This window comes from Meles meles, chromosome 8 (genome assembly GCF_922984935.1).
Source record: "Meles meles chromosome 8, mMelMel3.1 paternal haplotype, whole genome shotgun sequence".
Taxonomy (NCBI): domain Eukaryota; kingdom Metazoa; phylum Chordata; class Mammalia; order Carnivora; family Mustelidae; genus Meles; species Meles meles.
In genome coordinates this window covers 81890506-81918144 of record NC_060073.1, presented here as the reverse complement: position 1 = coordinate 81918144, position 27639 = coordinate 81890506, and the positions used below count along the sequence as shown (strand labels likewise).

Here is a 27639-nt window from a genome sequence, read left to right as displayed (position 1 = left end):
GCCTTTGCAGAAAGGAGGGCAAAGGGAGAATAGTTTACTAGGTATGGCCAAGATGGATGGGTGGTATATAAAGTTGAAATTCTATATATATTTGTTCTGCCCAGATCCTGCCACTACTCAAAGGCCTCTTTTCTGTCATTTACTTCTTTGGGGTTCAGTTTGCCCCTTTGTAAAATGAAGAGATTGTATCAGATCATTTCCACAGTCCCATCCAGCTCCAACATTCCATTATTCTAAAACCAGTTAGCCCCAAAGAAAACACAATTACACTAAAGAAATACAAAAATACAAAGAACTATAGAGCTATTAAAGAAAAGAGGATATGAGAATCCTGAGACATTGATTCACTGTCTCTTTCTCTCTAATTTTCTAAGGATACCAGATAAAATAAACAAACAAACAAACAAATAAATAAATAAATAAAAATAAATAAAGGAATACACTGGACATATTTTTTTTTTACTTTCAGCATCCAAGTAAAGTAAATTCCACTGGCAGATAATACTTCTGCAAGTTGAAAAGGTTTATTTTGAAAATTATGAAAATTACTTTGCATCTATTTTGATAGGTAAAGCACTGTTCACTAAAATTAAAAGAGTCATTTGCTTGGCATTAAGTAGACAAGACACCTGGTTGTTTAACAACATTTTAAATTTCAAATTCATTTTTGAAATGTGCTCTTGGCTTCACTTGACCTTAATTTGCACATGCTCAATTTTTTGACTTCCGTATTATATTTTATCTGATAATGGAGTTAATATTTTTTGACCAATAATTTTATACAGACTCAAGTTGCAGAGCAATTTCTTTCCTGAATTTATTGGGAAGTGAGAAAAAGGCAAATCCCTGACTAGATTAACATCGTAAAAGGATTCTTATTTCGATCTGGGCTATTTTTAACTTTGTCCTGCTTGCCTACAATCACAATTGTCACCAAAGGCCACAGTGAACCACTTCTCCTTCTGTAAAATGAAGTCAAATAAAATCTTCATCTGCTGATTATACTTCACAAGCTGTACTAGTATATCAAACAAAAGCTGCTCAGTATAAAAACAAAACTGAAACTAAAACTCATAATAACTACAGGAAAATACAGTTATAATATCTTTTTGGCCCAAGAAATAGTTATAATTTATAAAAGACATTTTATCATAAAATAATGAACAGTTAATTTGTATTGTTAAGTTGTCAAGTAATGCTCAACTCTATTCATTGGAGGTTTTCCCCCCTTGGTCTAGGAAAGAATAACTGCAAAATCTATGTGATTTATTCACTTTCCATATCTTTTTTTTTTTTAATTTTATTACAGAATAGGATTGAGATGGTTAATGGATTATTGGTGATCCACAATGTGAATCAGTCGGATGCTGGAATGTATCAGTGTTTGGCCGAAAATAAATATGGAGCCATTTATGCAAGTGCTGAGCTGAAGATTCTAGGTATGCAATTTCTTAGTAAATAAATGGGCAAAATGTGTAGCTTCTTTTCATGCTCTAATTCTTCTTATACTGAAATTTTACAATGTGTTTGTAAAAACCTATTTTATGACTTGAAAAGAAATGCTCAATATTTACCCATACAGCTAACCATAGACAAGACAGCACTCCAATGTAAAGCACCCTCTCATCACGGGGTATCAAACATTATCATCCTTACATGAAAAGAAAGGCTTTCTGAGGCCACAAGCAGGTGTCTCACAGGATTACACCCTTGATAGGACACTAGCACCTTACTATTTAAGTACTATTTAAGTTCTTATATTTAAGATTTTATTTATTTATTTGACAGAGAGAGATCACAAGTAGGCAGAGAGGTAGGCAGAGAGAGAGAGGAGGAAGCAGGCTCCCTGCTGAGCAGAGAGCCTGATGCGGGGCTCGATCCCAGGACCCTGAGACCATGACCTGAGCCAAAGGCAGAGGTTTAACCCACTGAGCCACCCAGGTGCCCCTAAGTACTTATATTTAAGCCAATGATTCCATCCAATAGAATAGGCTTTCCAAACTGAGCATGTTCGGGCCACTGGATGGATTTTATTTTTTAGCATTCTAGTTTCCTAAACGTGGGTCTGGGAAGTTTGTAATACAGAGAGAGAGACTTAAGTGTTCATAATTCATGTCACCCAAAGTGAACAGGAGCCCACTACTTGCTCTGCACTAAAATTCCCAAAGCAAATATTAACAGAAATACCTAAGAACTCAGGAATCTGGGAACTTATCATCTACATATCAGCTAAATGTAGCACACTGTAAGTCAACTTATTGAATTATGAATATTTGCTCTTAAAATTTCTCCACATTATAATAAACCCACCTAAAATAGATATAGGAGTCCAAATTTCCATCTCCTATAACCTAACTAAACAAATGCGAATGTACTTTCTTCTCAGCTCACGCTCCAGTATTTCTGAGTTAAAAAGCCAATTCAGGGTGACTCGGCAGGTGCTCCAGTAGGTTAAGCATCTGACTTCAACTCAGGTCATTATTTCAGGGTCCTGGGATCAAGCCCTTTTCAGACTCCCCATTCAATGCAGAGTCTGGCCCCCTCCCTTCCCCAGCTTGTGCTCTTTCTCAAATAAATAAATAAACTAAATCTTAAAAAAAGAAAGCTAATTCAGACTTCACCTAGTTAATAGTTTATCCAGAAATACTTCCAAATATGTCTCTTTCTCATTCACTAGAGATATTTTCAAATTACCTCTTACAAGTTCTGTTCCTAGTAAGCAAACAAAATCATTACCTGCAGTCACATAAAGTTCCTTCACTTTTCTTTTAATTCATAACCCATCTCAATTATATACATATCTTTCTTATTACATACATAGCTTCTAATGCTGTTGTGCCATGCATTGTACTGCTGTATAATGGACATAAAATAATTATGAAATATCCATGAAGTTGTCAAATTGGTTTAAATAAATGTCTCAGATACAGTAGACTCTTAGATATATCTTTCAGGTTCTCTTTCAGATTAAAAAGGGTCTTTATGGGTGTGTGTGTGTTGGTCTCTGTGTCACATGTTCTTTTAGTCCAGTATCCTCAACCCACAGCTGCCCACTGGAATTATTTGGAGAAATTTAATCAAAAGTATTTTCATGAAAATCTAGTGAAAACAATATTAATATTAATGAATGATCAGACCTTGTTGAGTAACTGCAAACAATGAAGTTAAATTTTAATTGAAATTTAAATAATTCAATTTTAAATGTATTTTTGTAAAAACTACATTTAATTTTGTATAACATTAAAGTAAAATATGTATTAAGACTCATAGATAGGAAATGGATGACATGGGATTAACTTCTCCACATGTAACCTCCATTTTTCCAAAGAAAGTCCCGGGTAGACTTTCTTGGCCAGCCCCTTCTTCTCTTGCTCAAGGTGATCATTATAATGTCTTTCATGATTAAAACTGATAATCATAATTAAATTACGTTATCTTTTGAAACATCCATTGTCTATGGACCCCACATTATATGAAACCATTATCTGCTAATAGAAAGAGCAGCCAATAAGATATTAATTAATTATAAGTTTAAATTTTTAGTTAATGCCCTTTATATGTGTAGGTATCCTACAATTCTATTAGAAGGTATCCCAGAAGAGTTGCAAAATTGTGATGAATCATCCATTAGAGGTTATTGCCATTGCATCTGGTAGAATTAACATTTTCTTTGTCATAGCTTCAGCTCCTACTTTTGCATTGAATCAACTGAAGAAAACAGTAATTGTTACCAAAGGCCAAGAAGTCATTATAGAGTGCAAACCTCAAGGCTCTCCAAAACCAACCATCTCTTGGAAGAAGGGAGACAAAACAGTGAGAGAGAATAAAAGGTTAGAGGTCTATTTCATAATTCAAATTCTTAACATCAATCTTTTTTGAAGTTGCAGATGATAAAGAGTGTACAAGAAAGACTTTTGTAATAATTTGAACAATATTTCATTAACAGATTAAAATATGATTTTTCTACATAATGATTGAAAAGAACCAAAAGTTCTGTTTCAATAGGGTCAGATGCCTTTGCCTACATAATGTTTTAGCACCAAAGACAATTTTATCAGGTTATAAAGAAAGCAAACGTGTTCCTTAAGCTAGTTATTTTAGGTTTCATTTTGAGTCTGCAGATTTAGGGACTCATATATAATAATTTTTAGAGGTTTTGTCATTATTTTAAGGTTAATATTTTTAAATGATATGAGGATGGATCTTTCAGATAATTACTTATGGGGGGTACTTTCAAGTGAGACTTGTGTATACTATAGGTTTGCCCTCTTTTTTTCAATCGTATTGAGGCAAAATAATATAGGATTATTTCAGTTGCCATAGACAAATGAGAAATGTGCAGATGAATGTTTATTGTGTAAAGATTTGTTTTTAGGGGCGCCTGGGTGGCTCAGTGGTTTAAGCCGCTGCCTTTGGCTCAGGTCATGATCTCAGGGTCCTGGGATCGAGTCCCGCATCGGCAGGGAGCCTGCTTCCCTCTCACTCTCTCTGCCTGCCTCTCTGCCTACTTGTGATCTCTCTGCCTACTTGTGATCTCTCTCTGTCAAATAAATAAATAAAATCTTTAAAAAAAAAAAAAAAGATTTGTTTTTAGTAATCAAAGCCAAAGGACATCACAGGAATACAAATGGGGAAAAATTATGAAGAAATCAAATCATCATAGGACTATGTATGCCAAGATAAAAAGCCCATGCTATACTAATCATTAACATATTGGTGTTGCAAATGGTGATTCAGCTTTGACAAAATAATATCCTTTATTATGTTTAAATAAGGTTGCATAGGTCATTTAAAGTTTATTTTCATTTGATCTATAAGGATGAGGAGTTTATGCCTTATTTATGTCTGCCTGGATCTAAGTAATAATATAATAAAAGTTAATTTATGTCAATATTAGGTTCTATTTGAATAATTCTGTAGGTAATTTTGGAATATTTTGAAATATTTGAAAATTTTCTTTAGAAATGTGTTTTTTTCCCATTCTAATCTGAAAAACACTGATTTAAACTGCCTGTCTCAGATGAGATAATTGACAGACTGATTGGGTTTAGTTCAGTCATAAGGATGTATGATGCCTGGAAAGGGTGATCATCTGGGTTTGAAATGGGTTATATTGGGTATTTGGGGGGTTTTTGTTTGTTTAGTTTTGGTTTGGTTTTTAAGATTTTACCCATTTATTTGACACAGAGAGAGAGATCACAAGTAGGCAGAGAGGCAGGCGGTGGGGGGTGGGGTGCTGTAGGAAGCAGGTTCCCTGCTGAGCAGAGAGCCCAATGCTGGGCTCCATCCCAGGACCCTGAGATCATGACCAGAGCTGAAGGCAGAGGCTTAACTCACAGAGCCACCCAGGTGCCCCAGGGTGTCTTGTTTTGAAAGAGAATTTATCTTTGTTACTTGAGAAAGGCAGCAGGGCAAAATGACAAACTGTGAGATCAATGGTTGAATTGCATTTGGTTAAATTGCTTAGAGTGGAATTGAATCCTTTTGGTATTGTTGTTCATAGAAATTAAAAAAAAAAATACCTGACACAACCCTTATTAAAGCAGAATAAAATATTTTTGTATAATAAGATCAAAGAATTTAAATGGTTTATCATTTTATCTGAATGCACTGAAAATTTTTATATCATCAAAATGTATTTGGCATATTGGTGTAAGCCACTACATCCGAAATGCATTACTTCGTGTTGTTTGTAGGTAGCATGTGAGTCTTGTCCTATTTATTTCAGTTCACCATAGAATGTTGCTCAGCAAGTATTCATAGACATCACATGAGTCTTAAAAAGTAGATGGCATCACATTTGTCAAGCAAAAGTATTGAGAGAGGAACAAAATTATGAATTTTCTGTTGCAACAAATATAAACATACTAAACTTTTTTATCCCCATAAGTTGAAAAACAGCTTATAAACTTTCCAGTTTTCTTGATTCCTTTTCTCCTCACTTCTATCTCCTTAAGCTAGTGAAACAAATAGACTGGCTTCAAACTCAGATCACTCAGTTTTACAAGTCTCAAATACTTCTAGTCAAAGTACCATTCAGGAAGGAGGCTAAAATATGAAACACTTGTATTTTTATTTATTCAATTAAAAGCAAGACTGGGGCACATTTAATCAGCATTTTGCCTACTCTGATCTGTATGTTTATGTTTGTAAACTCTGATCTATCTGTTTATGTTTGTAAATTGGTTTAATTTATAACTCCAGAAGTATTTTTATATTTAAAATTGTCAGGCACACTTACAAAATATTGTTTTTACTAATGTACAATTTGTTACTTTATTGTGTAGTCCCAGGTTTCATGAAGAATACAATCTATTTAGATATAAAAATATTAAACATTCAAGTATTAAAATAAAATGCTAATATTTAAATAACAATAGAAAGACTTTACATGAAGTAGTGTAAGAAGACATATGTAGATATTTTTCAAATATCTACATATTTTTTCTAAAAATATGAATGGAAACTTGAAAATAAAAATCTCAAATGTACACATTAAACATTCTTTAAAATAAAATACCAATTACATATAACACCTTATTTTCTTTTTTTTTTTTTTTAGATTTTATTTATTTATTTGACAGAGATCACAAGTAGGGAGGGAGGCAGACAGAGAGAGAGGAGGAAGCAGGTTCCCTGCCAAGCAGAGAGCCCGATGCGGGGCTTGATCCCAGGACCCTGGGATCATGACCTGAGCAAAAGGCAGAGGCTTTAACCCACTGAGCCACCCAGGCGCCCCTAACACCTTATTTTCTTATAAAAATTTTTAGTTCACTTCTCTCAGTTATAAAGCACACCACCTAATAAGAGTTGTGAATATAAAGTTAAGTGGAAAGGGAGGTATTAGAAAATTGTTAAGGTTTTGAAAAGTTTATGTCACATATATTGCACATTAGGAATACAGGTTCAATCATGGTTTATTTTCTTGGAATACAAGTATATTTAATATTCATGTGATCTACATCAAATAGGTTCCCCACTCATTCAACCTATAATATTTGGAAAAATTGTTAAATGAATTAGACTTGTCTTTCATTCACAATGTTCACAGTTATTTTGGATTCATTTCAAATTAAAGATTGAAATAGCAAATGGCAATTTCCTATGCAGGCATATAGAAACTAGCATTCTATTGGAGGAAAGTAGTAAAAATAATAATGTATTATAAAAGAAACATTCAAATGTGAAAAAAAAAGCATAAAATTATGTCCAGAGCACATAAATAAAAATGCAATGCAAGACGTTAATTGCAGAAAAATATCACTTAATTTCGCTTAATTATTTGAAAACATGTCAGAAACTCAAATTAAAAAAAAAAGAATTTAAACCTATGGCCATTGAAATTTAACTCTGAAGTGTAAATGTAATGTTATAACAACTGAAGATTAACAGTTAATCATTTGTTTTATCAACAGAATGCCAAAGAACATATTAACATCTCTTTTTCTTCCAAATTTTGATTGAATCTTTCAAATTTGGTTTTGTTTTTGTTTGTTATGGAAGGGGATCATCTGTCTTTGTTTTTTTTTTGTTTTTTGTTTTTTTTTTGTATTTATCTGTTCTACTAAAAATATATATAAATCATTATCTAAAAATTTAAAGTTCAGTAAGTAATAACTAGAACATAATATGACTTTTAGAAGAAATCTGATTAACAAAGAAGTTACCTACTTATATATTACAAAATATCTCATTCATTTGACCCTAAATGATGCACCTAAATTATATAATAAGTTATATTACAATTTGAGTTCATGTAGTTATTTCTTATTTATATCACAGAATGTTCAATAGGAACTGCTGCTCAAAAAGTAAACCATATTATTATTGATAATGAGGATGACTGCTAATAAGTCCATACAGTTTAATTTATGAAGCACTTTAACATTGTGGATAACAGTATAACCCAATGTATAAAACAAGACTTAGTTGCCCTGCTTATCCTGAAGACTATGAAGTTTCCTTATAAAATTAATTTATTTCCTTACTTAAAAACTAGAATTCAAAAGTGTAACACATTGGGTTGTGGGAATTGAAAGAAATTTTATAAAATACCATGGCTGGTATAATAAATGCTCCATGAATGTCATTTGTGATGATATTGATTCTGTTGCTGCTGATTGTAGTGATGGTGGTGATGATGATGGTATCATTTGAATTTTTGATTCTTTGAATACTGACATATATTTCTGTTTCTCTTTCTCCAGTAGTTACAGGAATGGATTCTAAAGATTTAAGTTATTATCTGGGATTAAAGGAGTATTTTGGTTCTTCATGTGATAAATATGTTATTCATTAATCTATTTCTCTAAAGTGACATTCTTTATTCATCAGAACTGCAAATCTACACTTATCATTCTGGCATGACCATTCTCATCAGCCTTACCTACTCCTAGTTCAGTATCTCTCAGATAGTTTCTGATAGCAGACTGAGCATTTATTTGTTCCATCATCAACATGATAGGCCATTTGCAATTAGGTGAATATATTTAGAGAGTTAATGGAAACAGAGAAGCCTTTTAAAGAAATTTTTTTTACTCTTTCTCCTCCCCCCCCTTTTTTTTTTTTTTTGGTTTCCATTTTCTTGTAAGGAAACTCCATGTTTTGCCCCATCACTTTTAAAGATCACCGGCAAACATTCCTTTAGATTTCTTTATCAATCATGTCCATTTTCAATCTAAACCGCTGAGCTCCAAGAGTACTAAGATGTGAAATGTTCCACAGGAGATTTTTTCCTCTAGTATACTTTCATTCAAAATGTTCTTCTTATCAAACTCATATTGGATTTTCACTTCAGCTCATTATTTCCATTACTTGGCCATTAACTTTTGTTAAAATATAATCACCCAGAAGCACTCCAGCAGTGCACAAATATTAAGCCTTCATTATTACATGTTCAATTTCCTGTACCTTTTGAGGACAAAGACAATCTTGGTCAATATGAAGAATGCATACTCTTTGGTAAAGTCAGTTTTTTTGTTTTGTTTTTTTTCCTGTGTATATATAAATTATTATTAAAGATCATAGAATATGCCATACATGTTTAAAAATTATTTACAATTATTGAAATATCAAACTGGTTTGTTTAAGAACCAGTTTTCATTTCTAGCCAAAGGACTATAATTCCAGTGGGTGCTAAAGAAATCCTGCATCCAAAAAATAAAAATTACCCTACAGAGGGCAAGTATTAGAATATAATTTTTCTTTTATGGGACTGTCTAAAAATGTCCTTTGTAATACTTCCCTGCGCACCAAAGGAGCTTCAGAACGTGAAGTTTTCAACTTACTCATTTAACACACACAGAAAATTGCACTTGAAGTACCCATTAGTTGACTTCTGGTGGGAATTCATGTTGTGTTTATTAGGCAAAAATGATCAGGCTTACATACTGACTCACAGATATATGGAAAAATATACTTGTAGTACAAGCCCTAAAGGACACTGTTACTGAGGGGGAAATAGGGTCTTTTTCTAAGGAAGAAGAGGAATTCATGGAGATAATTAGGGTCTTTTTTTTGTCCCTTTGTTTCCACCTACATGCTGTGTTTGCTAATGAACAAGCTGTTTTGTTGTTTCCTCTGTGACAATGTCTTTTACATATTAAGAACATAAAACAATGTAGACCCTAGGTATCTTGTGGGGTTTTGGTGCCTAAGAAATTATATAATGAGAGAATATGAACATTCATATATCAAGAATATATCACTTCACTTCCTTTGTAAATTAAAATCTATGGTTTCAAAGGAAATAAAATGGTCAAAATGATATTATTTATCTAAAGAAAGAGAAGGTTGTTAAATGACCACGTAAGATTTAATATCTACAAACTGCTTACAGTATACAATGTGTTAACACTCAGGATGGTGACTTACTGCTCCATAGCTCCACCAAGTTTAAGGAGATGACAGGAAAGAAGAAAATGACCTCACATTCATTGTGATGAAGTTAAGATACTGACTTCCTGGTTTCAATGAAAACTAATGGCAGAAGGTTCTGCCTCATTAACCTTCACCACCTTCCCTTTAAAATACTAGTAAAAACACAAAAGTTGAAAAAGGTTCAGTCATAGCAGCATTAGAAATAATGAATGTAGATAAACAGATTCTTGGCCTCTAATAAGAATTATCCCTTCCAAAAAAAATGGGCTAAATTAAGAAATGATCAATAACTTGTTCAAGCTTAGATGGCTGAAACTCAGCAAAATCAATATAAGAGCTAGTAGAGGGAATCTTTCACTAACCTCTATTTTATTTCCATATCTACTAAGTTCATTAATGGAGACTCACTACAAAGTTTGGCTTAAAACCCTGTCCCACAAGGAAACCATTCTTTAAGGTGGCAAAACATTACTTTCCATATTCCATCCTATAAACATTAAATTCAAAATAAACTTGGAGATTATGAAGAAATACACAGTCTTTTCAGTTTTCCAGGAGTCACAATACCTCTACATAAGATGTAAAAAGTTGGGAAACAACATATTGACTTAGTCTACTTGAATTGCATTAGAGCCCTAGTAACCTCTGAACATTTGACATGGGTTTGTTTAACTGACTGGTGTCAAAATTAACGTTTGAGGAAGAGACTCTGGGGCATTGAGAGAAATAACAAAGAGAGATATGGAAAACCAAGAACATTTCCAACAGATAAAAGCAGGCCTGTAAACATGGAAACACAAAAAAGTATAAAGCATAAAGACCATAAATATAAATTGTTCATAGGTTTTCTCTAAAAGATGGATTATGCATAATTTTACTTCTGTGCTTTTCTGTATTTTACAGCTTTTATGCAATTATTATATACAATTGTACATATACAGTTGTATGTACAATATAAATTGTGTATAATTATTTTTATACTGAGCTAATCAGTAAGGAAAGTTAAGGTAACATTAAAAATTTGTAGAAGAAACTTTCTTAAGATAAAACCACATAGGGGAGCCTGGGTGGCTCAGTGGGTTGGGCCTCTGCTGATCAGTGGGTCATGATCTCAGGGTCCTGGGATCGAGTCCCGCATTGGGCTCACTGCTCAGCTGGGACCCTGCTTCCTCCTCTCTCTCTGCCTGCCTCTCTGCCTACTTGTGATCTCTGTCTCTCTCTCTGTCAAATAAATAAATAAAATCTTAAAAAAAAAGATAAAACCACATATATTTCTAATCATATAATTCAAAAAGGTTAATTTTATCTGAACATATGAAGATAAAAGTACTGTCATTCTGCTGCATTTTTTTCAATCTTCGAAGAGAGAAACTACTTGGATTTGAAAACAATTCAAGCTGCTTGGCCTAGTCTTTTAGAGGTTTATTACAGGAGAATTGATGTAATTTGCCCTAGAGATTCAGTTTTAATCGCGTTTGAAAAAGATCCTTCTCTTATTCTAACATCCTTTCAATCAACAGACCAATTAAACAAACCTTCACTCTACAGAAAATTAGATTTTCAAACAAATAAGTATATAGTAACCATTCTACTCTTTCTCTCTTCTTTCTTTCTTTCTTTCTTTCTTTGTTTTCTTGACAATGCTGAGTTTTAGGCTCTTAAAATATCTCAATTAGCAAACATTCTAAATTGTGCTTTTCATTTATACCTACCCCCCCATATAAACCATGCCTCTCCATATAGCTAGAAGAAACTTTCCAAAGCACATCTTTGACTGTGTCATCCTCCTGCTGAAACTACTGATCTGAATCTTATATTGAATACAACCATAATTCATTAGTATATTTTAAGTTCTCTGTATTTTTCCACATTTATTCATTAATCCATCTAACAAATATAAGATTGAATTATATGAAATATGTTCCTTTTTTTGTCTGTTAAAAATAAGTGAACAGCAAGAATTTCATATGATTCTACCTAATATTTTAAGGGCCTATATGCTATAATGCTCAATGCCAGCAATGGAGTTATGAATAAAATACACAAGGTACTACTAACATGGAGTTCAGCATCTTTACTCACCTGTTCAACAATCTTTTTCTCTCTCTGTGTGTTTTTTCTCTACCCATTTCTACTGCCCCCTCCCAGAAAATCCTAAATATTGTAGCTTCAAACTACTTAGATACTTACCATTCCCCAGAACAGGTTTTTCATTTTCCTACCTGATAATCTTAACTCAAACTTCCCCCCTTTCTCTTCTCCCTTCCTTGTAGCTTGCTGGTCAAACTCAACAACATTTGAAATACTAACTCAAAGGAAAAGACTCTTCTTATACTTTCTCAGCTTTGGAAATGCTCAAGCTGATATAATTACCAAGAAGCTGTAGTTACTAGGAAGTTAAATAAATGACTTAAGTCAACTTCTAATCTTTAGTTTCCATATGTGCCAGTTCACAGTCCTCTTATTTAGATGTTGTCATCTCTGGCATACACATTTTGAAATTTAAACTCAAAGAGATTGGGTGCCTGGGTGGCTCAGTCTGTTGGGCATCTGCCTTTGGCTCAGGTCATGATCCCAGGGTCCCGGGATTGGGCCCAAGTTGGCTCCCCGCTCAGCGGGAAGTCTGCTTCTCCCTCTGCCCCTCACCCTGCTTCTGCTGTCTCTCTCCCTCTCTCTATTTCTTAAATAAATAAAATGTTTTAACTCAAATGGATAAAGTGACTTGTTCAAAATCATCCATCACAAAGAAGCTTAAAACCAAGCTTGCTGCTATTCAATAATTCTGTGATGATCCTAACAATCAAATTGTTTAGCAATGCTGCATTTCAGTCTACATGGAGAATGGTGATGAAATTCCTTCTTAGTGTGAAAAGGATTCAGCTTCCCTGTCTATACTCAAAAGCTGCATGATCAACTTCATAAGTTGTTTCACACATACACACACACACATACTCCTCACAAAAGTCCAGAAAATCCTCCAAATGAAGAACCTAATTTAAATCTAATTTTACTTCTAATAAAAGACATGGTACCCAACTAAAAACTAACACATGGTGTGGCCAAAATTTCATATTACTTTTATTTTTCTCTTTCTACATTTTACTTTGTGATAAACTAAATTACACTGATATTGATTGGCAATCCAATTATAAGAAATATTTATTGTCCTTTTTTTAAATGACATTGATCAATCAACCTAATGTTATAGATGAAATAATTCTAAGGTGGTATTATTGTAATGTTTCTGCTCTGTGCTTTTACACTTTACCCATTGTAGATCCACACTGTTTTGAGAGGTGTTCAGTGTTTCTTAACTTGGTCTCCATCAAACAGTAAAAAACCCCAAATAATTCAAATTTACTGAGAAAAAAATGTGCTCACACCATACCAGATAGTTGAATGAGAATGAAAAGACAAAAGAATACTCACATTTTTCAAATTATTATATCTTCACAGTATGTTTAGATAGTATAATATTTGGTCTCAGATCTTCAAATTAATGACATTCATTTGAACACAAAGATAAGCATATAAGAATGCCTCAAATTATTTGTTACCAATATTTCTCAAAATTAAGGTTTTAAAAGTTCCTTTTCAAAGACCTTCAGCCTTTTTTTTTTCCTGATCTTACCACCAGCTTTTCTTGTTTCCACTTTTAAAAAAAAATGTTAAATATAACAAAACAGGCCTTAACTCCCAATTGAGGTAACACTGAGGAAGTCAGTTAATTTAAACTGTAAATGCCAACAAGATAATCCCGGCTCTGTTTTGCTATGAACACCTCCAGTTTGTAGCATTAGATCGCTAGCTAATTACCAATTTAGCAAACAGTTCATAAATTCTACTTCTAACTATGGTTCATTTACCCCAGTTACTATAAATTGCTGCACAAGTTGCCTGGTTATGCTCTCCACATAGGCACAACTTGAACAATCCATTAATTGCTTAAAAGCTTTTCTTTTCCAAAAGCCCCCAAGACTACAACTTTCAGCTTAATTTGTCCTTAATACAAACAACATCCAAAATACTTGGGAATTCAAGCATCTATGTACATGCTACTGACTGATCCTACTACTTCCCCAAGTGACTCTTCATTGAATGTAAAATAGTGAAAAAGAAGATTCTGAGAATATTTAGAAGAAAGTATTTTATAATGGTGATTTTTAGCTTCCTCTGAGAGTTACATAGTCACTTCTTTTCAGTTTTTGTATAAATCAAGATCTAATTTAACTATGGTTGATTCATAATGGGAATTAGAATGACAGCCTTGATGACAATGAAAAACAACCTGCAGATCATTTTCATAAAAATTACCTAAATAAATTTTATTTTTAGCATGCTTACTTTGCTTTACTTGAATAAAGAATTATTTATGAATTGATAAATCAATAAATACATAAATAAATAGATATATAAATATAAGATGACATCTGTATTTTTAGTTGGATCTGGAGGTTTCAGAGTACCAATTTGGTTTTGTTTCTCTTTCTAATTATAAATTGTAGCTTCACTTCTCTTTTCCCTAATACCATACCATCTAGATACTCTTCTATTCAATTCAGTTTATTTCAGTGTAAACAAAATTTATTTCAAAATATATTGAATGTAAGACAATATGTCATTCATTCCAAGATAAGTAAGAGAGATTTCCATTCCCAAATGAGGCAACTGCCTAATAGGCAATAAAACTAAAGCATAGGTAACTAAAACTAAAACATAGGTAACACAAGATATTTAAAGTAATAATAACATAGGCTTATTAACACAGGGTACTTAACAGATATTATTTAGGTATTATTAACAGGATATTTAAGATAATGATAAAATAACTACCACTTATTGAGAACTGGCTATCTTATATATGCATTGCTTTATTTCAATCTGCACAATAAGGTAATATTGTAAGGAAGATATAATCATTCCTGTTTTAAATAAAGTAATTGAGTCATAAAGAGATTGCCTAAGGTCACACACATAGGAAGTTGGGGAATCAGAAAGGGATCGTAATTCTCTTTGGATTCAAATCAGTTCTTGGTCTATTCCACTGAACAAAAAACCTGAGAGTGGGGGCACCTGGGTGGCTCAGTGGTTTAGGCCGCTGCCTTCGGCTCAGGTCATGATCTCAGGGTCCTGGGATCGAGTCCCACATCGGGCTCTCTGCTGGGCAGGGAGCCTGCTTCCTTCTCACTCTCTCTGCCTGCCTCTCTGCCTACTTGTGATCTCTCTCTGTCAAATAAATAAATAAAATCTTTAAAAAAAACAAACAAACCTGAGAGTTAAGAAAAAAGAAAATAAAATATTGGTGGAAGATGAGAGGAAACTTGGATGAACTGTCATTTGAAATGGTCCTTGAATAGGATTTTGACATGTAGAGGTGCAATGTGTTTTATTTATTTATTTTTTAAGATTCATTAATTTTTCTTTGAGAAAGAGAAAGAGTGTGCATGAGAGCGAGGTGGTGAGGGACAGAGGGAAAAAGAGAAAATCCTCAAGCAGATTCTCCACTGAGTGTGGAGGCTGATGGGGAGCTTAATCATCACAACCCCGAGATCATGACCCTAGATGAAAAAAGAGTCAGACACTTAACCGTCTGAGCTACTCAGGTGCCCCAGAGATAGAATGTATTTTAGATAGTTCAGAATTTGCAAAAACAGTCATGAATACAGGGCACTTTTTTTAAAAAGTAAATACTATTAGTTGGAAAGATTGAATAGCTGAGGACAAACTGAGGATTGGAAAGCCAGATTGAATTTGTGTTTAATTTAGTAACCAAAGGGTAGACTTTGAAGGATTCAATTCACATCTGTTTTGGGGCATCCACTTTTATTATATAAATTTAAAAGTTATATTTAAGTTCAATATAACAGAAAACTGCACCAATCTTCCTAAAAGAAATAAAATGATGATTTAAATATAAATATATAAATAAATATTATTCGAATGTCTTGATTTTCTCAATGAGCTGGCAAGAAAGTCAGGAAAAATGTTAAAGCCAAGATCTGAGCTTATTCCAGTGATGAAGCCATTCTTGGAAGCTGATTTTCACCTCTAGGGCATTTGCTGACATTAAGCATTGGTTTCTCATATTCATAGGCTGAGAAGGAAAAAGACAAAGCTCAGGGCATGCCTCTTATGTTAGGCCCCCAAATGGCAAATATATATATATACATATATATATATACCACTGCAGCATAAAACTAAACATTATATAATCAATCCACTCAGAAAACTCATAAGATTGATTATATAATCATAAGATTGATTATATCATTAATGCACTCAGAAAACCATAAGAACAATTATTGATCTTGTGTCTTAGAGGGGAAATCTTCTATTTAGGTGCTGTAATCAAGGGCCAGCAGCCCTAATTTATACTACGTTGTACAGTGTAAGACTAAACATAAATATAATCCCAGGCACTTGAGGTACAACAATGAATAAAAACCAGTGGAAGTATTAATATGTATTAAAATGTATATTAAGGTAAACAAAAGTTGTCACATAAAACAATAATATTTTAAATCTCAAAGCCTAGGGGGAATAAAGTCAGAGGCTTGAAAACAGTAGCATGACACATATATAATATAAAATAAATAATAATATATATTAATATATAATAACATATTATATATTATATTATATTATATATAATATATATAATATTATTATATTATATATAATATAATAATAAGCTAATATATATAAACTAATTTAATGCTAATATTTATACTAATGTCTTAATGTTAAGAATACTTTTACTATGTTGTTTTATGTTTCTTTGAGGCAGAAACCAAAAACATGAAATAATTTAGTAAAAGTATCCTTAATCATTAAGACAATAGTATTAACATTGAGCTAAAATAAAACTTAACAGTCATATGTTTAAAGCATAAGAAAATAGGAAAGTCAGATGTTAAAGATTTATCAGTTAAATACAAGCATTCAAAAAAACTTATTTAGCTGTATCAGTATCAGAAAAACAGACTACAAAAGAAGCATAAAGATGACTACTATATAAGCATACTTAGAGTGATCAAATAAATGTCACAATTTTAAATCTGTAGCTATCTCATAACATTGCCTCAAAACATGAAAATAAAAATGAACAGTCTGTAAGAAAAAATATGTGAATCTACTATCAGAGATAATTTAACATATCTCCCTTGTATTCCAGAGCTTAGAGGAAAATTTATGGTTTTATGTACTTATATTAGAAAAGTAAAAAAAAAAAAAAATTAAAGAACTAAACATCTATCTTAAGAAATTAGAAAAGCAACATGAACAGAGTAAACAAGAAAATGATAAAAGCAAAATTAATTAAATTACGCCCAAATAAATATCAAGCACAATTAGATGACTGATAAAGCCAAATATTGGTCCTTTCAAAAAAGCTTAAAAAAGTCACATGTTTGTAGTGATCTAGAAAATGAGGGAAGATATTAAAAAAATAAATAAAATAAGAAAAAAAAATGGAAACATAAGCACAGATTCTACAAACAAATAGAAAAGGTAATAAAAGATTGTAAGGAATAATTGAATGTCAATGAAGTTGAATATTTATATAAAATGGATAAATAAAACATAATTTCGCAAGATGACTCAAAAGAATTGGAAAATCTAAGTAGTCTACTATTATATTAATAGTTAAAAAAACATTTACACGCACACAGCCAAAATCCTGCAGACCTAGACACTTTTATTGGAAAGTTCTACCAAAGAATAAATAATTCGAATCTTCCAGCTATTTCAAAGTGTGAGTATAAGAAGTAAATATAAAAAACCGTATTTCAAAGTGTGAGTATGAGAAGTAAATATAAAAACCAATCACTCTCATGAACACAGATATAACAGTTCTAAATGAAATATTTGCAAATAGAAAACAGCAGCATCTAGAAAAAGATACTATGTAAACAAATTGGGCTTTACATAGGAAACCAATTTGGTTTAACATGGGAAAAATAATTAATGTAATTTACCACATTAAAGAGTAAACAAGAAAAACAATAAGGTTATTTCAATAGAATAGAAAAAATATTTGATCAAATACAACATTTATTTATGATTTTAAAAAAAAATCTCCTAGTATCTAAAGAGGATAAAAGGAACTTCCTAAGCCTCTAAAGGTATCTTTAAATGGGTAGATGATAATAGATGATGGATAGATAGATAGATGATAGATAAATAGATAGACAAACAGAATAACAAGATATTAGAAACATTCCATTTGAGAGTGGAAAATAGACAAGAATTCCTGCTATAGCAGTCCCCTGCCAGCTCAGGAAGACAAGAAAATGTATGAGAATTGGGAAGTAAAAACAAAAGATTTATTATCGGTAAAGTATCTGATCGTATGCATAGAAATTTCAAAATAATCTATAGAAAAGCTATTTGCATTTGTAGAGACCTTAAATAAGTTTCTAAATACAGAACAAAAATAAATTTGCATTTCTATACACCAAGACATAGAGTCAGAAATTGACAGTGGCATCAAGGAAGTTACTTCTGAATAGAAGGCTTTGGAATTGTTGGGGGAGGGACAAATAGCATACTTCTGGGATTGGTAATGTTCTAATTTAAAAATCTATATTTAGTTAAATTATACAGTTGAATATATTCATGAATAACTTTTCCATGCAAAGCAATTGCAGAGACAGTTGGCTGGCGCTTGGGATTTTCTCAAAACTTCAGAGACTCTTTACACTCTCCATCATTGTGCATACAGGCAGTGTCATTGGACTGAGATGACTAATAATAATGATGGATGATAATAATAATAATAATAAAAAACACTCATTGTGTACCAAGACATAAAACTTGGTAATGTAAGGAGGGAAAAGTTCTTCCTCTAGCCTTCTAGGCCTTCCAGCTGGACTAAGAATTAAACTTACATAACACAGGTTAATGGGAGGAAAAAACCAAAGTTTTATTAAGTGCACACAGTGGCCCAATAATGAAATTGAGACCTAAAGAAACACCAAAGCAGACAATATTTATATATTTTAGACAAAGATGCAATAAATTTGGGGGAATTGACAGGATAAAGAAAACATGTTTGAGAGTCTTAATTAGTAAGGAATTCTAAGCAGAATTTAGGCTGAGGTAGTAGATTAGAAAAAAATAATAAGGTTTATTTTTACAGCTTTCTCAGCTTTCAAGTTCCTATCTCTGGTGATAAGGATGTCTTTTTACTTCTTAATATAAAGAGCATATTTTTCATATGGGAGATTTATTTCCCTTTCTGGGGGACAGAGGAGAATCTCAATGTCCTTGAAACAGCTGTTTCTCCAGTAACTTTTATTTAAGATAATTAATATGCTAAAGTGGCACATTTTAGGGTAGCCTGCCCTTGGCCGCTAAAATACTTCTTAAATGTTATTTCTTTTAAAGGTGTTTTCAATGTATTGTGGGATGTGTGAGTGCATGTGCATACAAGTGAATAGAAATGCAATACGGGCAGACAGTGTGAGAATGTTTGAGATCTGATTATGGTATTGCTTGTGATTTTCTAGAAAGATATGTAGAATGTTTATGGTTTATCTATAATTTTGTTTTCTGTATTTCTGGTTTTTCTGTTGGAAGGATCACTTCATATATGTATGTCTTGAGGGTTTTCTTTTAAATCTATTATAAGATACTGGTTGACATATTTTTAAATTGACAAAAAAAGGAAAACTAAGCAAGTTGAAATAATATTTAGGAAATTTTGGGCTTCCCATTTCATGATAGTTATGGTAAGTAAACAACCTTGAAAAGTTTACTTTTGTTTATTTGTAAGATGTTGTTTGGGCCCCAATTTGTTTATATTCATTATTTGTTGATATCAGTATTGAAAATTTGAAAAAAAAAAAAAACTGAATAGAAGTGAACATCAATGTTTACTAGCTGTGTGATTTGTGCAATAATAACAATCAATACCATATTTTACAGGTTTACAGCAGGCCAGGAATGTCTGAATTACACATATTAGCTCATTCACTCCCATAAGTTTGGTTTTTGAGTAATTGTGATTTCACAAAAGAAGAAATCGAACTATGTACAAAGCTTGCCTGTCTTTCTGAACCTCAATTTCCCAGTGATAACCAACTCAGAGGATTTTTATGAGACACTAAGATTTTGCATATTGTCTTAAGTAGTATCTAGCGCATGGGAAATGCTCAGCAAATAGCAACCATCTTTCCTATCAATATCATTAAAGACAGTAATAGTGCTTACGTTAAAGCAGGCCAAGCATTATTCTCAACTGCTGAGTGAGGCTAGATCCTTGCTTATTTTGTCTATGAGTCTCATTTTTAAAAAAAGTAAAATCTGACTTATTTATTTTGTCCTTAATTTATCATCTCTTATTTATGTGTATTTTGTGCACAGCCGATCATGAGTCATTTTATACCACAGAAGTAAAAGCTTTTGCACTGTTCAAAGTAAGTAGTTATATTTCCTCAGCTACCCATATAATCCATACCATATTATCCAGTTTATCCGCACCAATAACCTCCAAACTGGCCTCTGTTTATCTGGCCTTATCCCCATATAGTATTCTCTATTTAGCAACCAGAGTTTTCATTTAAAACACAACTTGAATCGTGCCAGTTTACTTTTTGAACTTTTCCAATGGCTCCCTCTTTTATTTAGAATAAAAGCTGCTGCTGCCTTCTTTTTTCTCCTCACCTCATTACTCATCTCACATCTTATTAGTCCTACTCATGAAGGTCCATCTCGACCATTCTACTTTGTAGGATGTGTACATAGTAGACTCATCCCTGTCTCAGGGCAATCTACTTCTTATTTCCTAGTTTCAAACACTGTTTTTCCAGAGCATAGCTCTATTGTTTCCTTCTAAATATCTAGCTCTTGGGTCAAATATTACCCTCTCAGAGGCATTTCTGACTTTCTAGTAATAGAATCCCCATCCTAAATATCCTTCTCACATCACTTTATCTTATGTTCTTATCACACTCTGATATGATCTTGTTTGTTTTTTACTCTTCATTATTTGTCTCTTTCGCTAGAAGACAATCTCTGTGAGGCAGGGACCTTGGTTGTCTTATTCAGCCACCCCAGAGCTTAGTATGGTGCTCTGTACTTTATAGAAACTAATAAATACTTACAGAGGAATTTGTTGGAACAACACATGTGCCCAAATCCTCTGCCACTCTTTCACTTTTTATGTCCGCATAACTCAGCCTCCCAAATGGGAGAAACAATGGTAATAGTTCAAACTAATTTTTTAAGGATATTTTGAGGATTAGAGCAGAAAGTATCATATACTACTCTGGCTTTCTTTGAAGAAAGGTACTGTAATAAAGGAAGTAATAATATTAAGACTACTTTTGTATTATTCACATAAAGATCTGAGGCTTCTCTCTTACGTGATTAAAATAGCATAAGATTGAATCAAAAGTCATAAGAAGTGAGATCAATTCCCTTTATTTATTTATTTTAAGAAAATTAACTAAATGGTGTTGGATTTCCAAGATAGCTTATTTCGTGCTCCTTTAAAATCGGATTCTCCGGTCAACCCAGTTTGCAGGTCTGTCACTAAATTAAAAGTAGCAGCCATGAGGTGTGAGCTTCCTCATCTCTACCTCATTTACCCAGTGAAGCATCTGCAAAGCCTCTGTGGGTGGTTTAAATGCTAATACTCAGAAAAGCAATGTTGGAAGCAAACACCCAGCAGTATTTAAGGCCTGCATTTTCCTGGTGAATGTGTCTCTAGGGGTGTACCTTTCCGGTGCCCAGACTTTTAAGCACCATCCATATTAAGCACAAATCAGAACACATTTCACAAACCACTTAATGCTGTTTAAAACCCACAAGTAAATCATTTTAACTAAACCCTTTGATATAGCTTTGCTCTCCAAACTGTCCCTGTCTGGTTTTAAACACTATTATAAAATTGTTTTAAAAATTTAGAGGGTGGCATACCACATTAGTGCTGTTACAGCTGTATAAATCACGTGTGTGCAGTAGGACTGTGTTCTTCCCCCATACTGAGATCAGCACTTAAAATTTTATGTGGTTGTCCTCTGTGTGTATATGTGTGTTCAGGGAGGAGGGGACGGGGGGGGCAGTATGTACACGTGCACCTGTGCATCACATTTTAATGCAGTGATTTCCAAATTCCTTTCTCTCAAAGTTGGTTAGGGACCTTGATGTTTAAAATGAAATTAAAACAAAATGTACCCCTTAACATGTAGGTTGCAAATGGAATTTTTTCTGGTTTTCCTGGGCCCTCACCCACCCTGGTTTCTTCCACCTGTGTATCTTGGGGTACACAGTTATGTTTGGAAAAAAAAAAAAAGGTAATTCCTATCTTCCTGCCTCATTGCAGGGGTCATTTATAATGTATATGGGCCTCTTCAGCTTTGATATACAATATCTGCCTCCTTCTCACCCAATGACCATCATTGTATGGAGTCTCTGATCAGCCATACATATTTTGCAGCACTACAGAGTTTACCCAAAGCCTGTGGTGATTCATAGGGAAACAGGAATGCCCCTTTCCCTCCCCTAGTTTAGACCTCACTGGCTGCCCTATCTTCCCTGAGGTACACTCCAGGCTACAGCTTATATTTGTTGATTACTTGTGAAAGATGCAAGTTTTTAAATGCCCTCCTTTCTTAGTTGATGCATTTAGTGAAAGTAAAAATAATAAAAAGCATGTCTGTGTTTTCTAATTTTTCTACAGAATGTGCTACCACAATTTGAGTTTGAAACAATCATGGTCTCATGTTCATTACTCAACAATTTTCCCAACGTGGTCATTATTTATGGATCTTATTAGGCATATTGAAAAACAGTACTTTCTCTAGAAATTCTGATGCAGCAAAACAGAGATGGGTCCCTGTGATTTAAAATTTTTATTAGTACACAGATGATTTTCAAGAGTAGGCAGGTTTAAGAAACCATTGTCCAGGATTAGCATTTCCCCTCAAGCAGGGTGAACTGGAACATCTCCTACTATGTATCAATTAACTCCAGTTCTGAAATTTATTCATAATTTGTATCAAGTCATTTTGTTACCATAAAACCAGACACTTCAGGCTTTCCCAATAATAGAGGCTAGTTGTATGGTTACACCTGGCAATAGGAGGCAGGGATCTCTCAGGGAAAACGAAAAGCAAAAACAAGAACAAAACATGTTGAGGAGCCAGGCCTCCTAGAGACTGAAATGGACAGTCATCCTAAATTAGGCAGATCCAGAAACCATCAGCTTTGGTCCATGAATCTTACTTTAATACGCTCCCACCTTGACTAGAAAGTCTCCTTTCTCCATTTGCACATCCCATTGTATAACTTCTTGCTTCTCTTCCTGATCCCAGCTGGATCACACTCCACTCCGAATCACATTGAGCTTAATCCAATCTATCTGCCCCTCCCACAACTGTTGTATAAATAATTATGTAACCTAAAGGGGCATTTTCAAATATTTGTTGGTTTTCCATCATCTTTGATTTTTGAAGAGTCAATCTATTTCTAAACACTTTAAAACTTAAATTTAAGTTTTATGAAATGTTTAAATCATAAAGTTATTCTTCTAATCACTGGAATAAAGACCTGTGGTGTGCTGGGAAGAGGAAACGGTGATGTGGTGTCCCAGGTTCCAACACATTTGTCTTCTAAGTGGTATCCCTCACCTCTAGCTTCTCTAATACCCAACCAAAGAAAGAGACAGAGACAGAGAGAGAAGACAAGAAAGGAAAAAGGAAGAGGAGAGAAGAAGAAAGGAAAAAAGGGCAAGAAAAAAAAATCAAATCATTTGACTTCATGTTTGTTTGAAAACATACTTTTTATGGGAATTTATTGCTCACTTTGCATGTATAGAAACATTAGTATAAGTCAAGACTTATATTTGGAAACCAATATTTTTTAAATCCCTTTTGGCAAATATTTTTGAAAATTACTTAAGGTAAGCAAATAAAAAACAGTTTCACTTCAATGATCTGAATATTTTAGCAATATTGTATTATAGCATGATTTCTCCAGTTTGCTTAGTAGATGAGGGTATTCCACGAAGAACCACTAAACCAAGAAAGTATAAACTAAAAAAGAAGATTCCTATATAGAGAATGGATATATACTATTAAATGTTTCTTTCTGAAATTACAAAGGGCCTTAGTTTACACTGAGTCTCCAACAAAAACCTAGAAAAACTAGAAATTGTTTTTGGGTGCAAGAGTCTAGAAATCTCACTATTATTGTTCTTTGTTTATTAAGAATTAATAATGTGTTTGGAACCATGTAGTGCACACCTGCATTTAGTTCCTGCTGTCTAGAATTGCGTGACTAAGGAGAACATCATGCACATCACAGTTGATGTTTAAGCTACATGTGCAAATACATCTGTGATGTGCATGGATTCATTCCGATTAGTTAATTTCAAATTTGTCCTTTTTAAAAAAATAATCTTAACTAAGAGGATTTATTTGAAGATTATAGGGCAAGATGATGTTTGAAGTGGTTTTACAAGCTTGATGGTACTTTTTCAGCACACATTTACCCAGTCAATAATTTAGTTTCAAATTTAGGTTCAAAACAGGCCATTGAAACATTTCATCAGATTTTTTTTTTTTTTAAGCAAGGGGCTGTTGTCAACATCTTTATTTCCATTCGTAATAACTATTTTTAACTTCTATCAAAAGGGTTTTGCTCCCCATTCAGTAGAAAGCAGAATATGTAATAGAGGCTAAGAGTAGCAGAAATGAGCTCCAACAGGCCTGGGATTAATTGATCAGCAGCTGGCTTCATGGGCATTCCACTTGTGCAATTGCATAGTACAACATGCTTAGGAAGGTTCTGTGCTTGCATTAAGCATTTTGCTGTCACCAAATTGAAATTTATAATAATTCTTTCAAAGGCCCCATGTTTTTATTTTGTACTACACTTCACAAATTATGTAGTCAATACAGTTATTAGGCTATGTGCTTGCTGTGTGGTCCCATGCAAGTTATCAAATTTTCTACATTTATAAGGAGAAGATAATTATATATATTTCACAGTTTTTGTAAGAATTAAAAGAGATGATGCTTTCATTATGTTTAATATAGCACATGGCTATATCCAATACCCTTTATTCACACATTGACTAATATACAAACTACGTTCTAGGATGATCTATTTCACTTGTAGTTTTTGCCATGGCCTAATATGTAGACATCTCTCCCACACATCATCCCTTAAGATATGATCTCCCTCCAAACCTGGAGCTCTGTCACTCTTGCCACCATTCTTCTTTTATCCACAGACTTAAAATAATAGTCTGCTTTGACTGGTTGCTCTTCTAGGCCTTATTGGTCCCCAAAACCTATCAAACCTGACCACAACATCATTCTTGAACTATCTAAGCCTATTAGCTTAAATCTAGTTTCCAAGTTCACCTATACTAAAATGTAAGGTACATAGCCTACCAAGTATTTTAATTAATTTTAATTAAAAAAATCTACCTAGAACATCATTTTCTATCATATATTAGTCTGCTCTAAAACCTCTGCTAACCTCCCAGGGCAATAATTCCTCACCACTTGCCAGGTAACCAAACCACATGGTTAGAGAAAAGAGGAAATATATTTAAGTTCCCTGCGTACTTGGACGCAATTGATAGGAAAAGCTTCAACCTGCTAAAGTAAACACAGCGGCGAGGGAAGAACAGAATGTCCAGAAAGCTCTTTCCCCACTACCCAAGCTCCCCAGAAACCCAGCTCTCCCCAAGACTTTGCTCTTCTCCTCATTCATTTTTCAATATCATGCTGCATTCTTTAAGGAAATGGGGGTCAAAAACTTTAACTGGAAAAAAAAAATACTTGGTTTTTTTCCCTTCACCATTGAGAATATTATTCCAGATTGTTTTCCCTTCACCATTGAGATATTATAGAAATTCACTTTTTCCTAAGTCACTATATAAGGAAATACCTGTATAATTCTAATTCAGTCCCTTCCATAATACTGAAGAAGAAGATGTCATTCAGATATCATTCAATCCAACTTCCTCATTTTACACGTAATAAAAATAAGGTTCAGAGAAGTAAAATGGTTTTCCCAAATTCATGGTTCTGCATCTCCTATATTTCAGTCAAGTGCCTTTCTCAGAATCCCGTAGTATCCTTGTATAATGAGAGTTAGGTTTGTTTTCCATGAGAATAAGGAATGTCAGAGTTAAAAGGAAGAGGTTTTCTGGATGCAGAATGTCATTATTATGCCTATGCAGAGGAATGTTAGTAAAAATGGAAAAAAAAAACAGTATAAAAGAAAATATTCCTGGCAATTGACTGAGAGGAGAAGAAATCATAAAAAGTTTGAATGACAGGCAAATGAATAATGTGATAAGATAAATCAAATTTTGATACTACAGAGATCAAAAGGAAGAGTGTAGGGAATGAAAGATGTCTAGATTTAACATATATTTGGAAATTATTTAGAAATTTTGAGATAAAACCTTCTTTAAAGTATAAATGTAGTATTGCTTAAATTTTTAGGAACTGATAGATTCATGCATTGTCACAAGATGTTATAAAATAGCTATTCATTTTTCATGTAATGATACAGAATGTACATTCTATATTGGAGGCAAAATTACACTCTCAGTTATCCTCATGTATTTTCCTTCAATAGCAGGTCAATTTAAATTGTAAGTGACTATCAAAGGACACAGAAGAGTACTGCAAAAGAAATTTAATTGGGGAGCATTAAGAAAAATAGTTCATTTTTCCCATTGTCACAATTACCAACGTTCTATAAGATGAGCTAGCTGATAGGTTAGCTCTATGAGCTAAAAGTCATCTTCTGTAAGTGGACTGCATATTTTTTTTCTGGTCCATTTCCATTACTATTTAAGTATAGTCAGACTACTGCAGGATTTTAAAGCTTGTGTCCAATTACCCAGGGACATCTCAGCATGAATTATGGCTATTATAAGCAAAGAGATTATGTGTCATCAGACTATGAAGTGAATACAATTTATTCATTTATTATACTCAAAGATGACATCAGGCTTAGTGATTACTTGTTTTATATAGGTATAAATTTCTATCATTACCCCTGACTTGCAGTATACTTACAAAACATAGTAACATTAGGATCCCAAGGATATGATATTTTCGGTAAGGGAGGCATCTTCTGATTAGGATTCCCATATCCTCGACTGTATTTTGTATTGTGTTGTGTTTGTTTCTTTGTGTTTTAGATTCATGCTATAAAATAAGAAAAAAATTGTCCCAGTCCTTGTCCCTACAGTTCTTCTTGTTGGAATACCATCCATTAGTATCTGAAGATTTTATTAGTGGACCTTGGCACCCCCTTTACCTTGAATTTAGAAATTCTCTTTCAGACCTATCGTTATATAACAAATTATCACTAAATGTAGTTGTATTTATCTGGGGTCCATCATTTTTCTGCAATCAGCTGTATGTTGGTTCAGAAAGTTTCTTGATCTTAGTTTTTTATGCATCTCTCATCACATCTGTCTTATCTGTTCAGCACAAGTGAGCTAACTTATATTTGGCCCACATAGTCTGTCATTTTCTAGCAGATTAGCCAAACTTGTTATTTGGTAATGGGCAGTATTCCAAGAGAATGAATAGAAATCTTGCAGGTTTCTTAAAGTCTGGCTTCGGAAGAAACTCGGCATCACTTCTGCTGCTTTCTATTGGTCAAACCAAATCATAGAACTAGCCCAGATTCAGAACTGGAAATAGTAAGTAGGAGGAAGTGCAGTCACATTGCAAGAGGGAATGGATAAAAAGAGGGAAATATGTCCAACCAGTTTTG

The 27639-nt window shown here is 33.2% G+C and overlaps 1 protein-coding gene across 1 annotated transcript in view; it reads left to right on the top strand.

The window, feature by feature from the left end:
- Positions 1-27639, top strand: part of CNTN5 (contactin 5) — an 867308-nt gene that overhangs the window by 569768 nt on the left and 269901 nt on the right. The window contains exons 10-11 of the mRNA XM_046016150.1: positions 1310-1439; positions 3680-3830. Coding sequence (XP_045872106.1) covers positions 1310-1439; positions 3680-3830 — 281 coding nt within the window. The remainder of the gene's footprint in view (positions 1-1309; positions 1440-3679; positions 3831-27639) is intronic.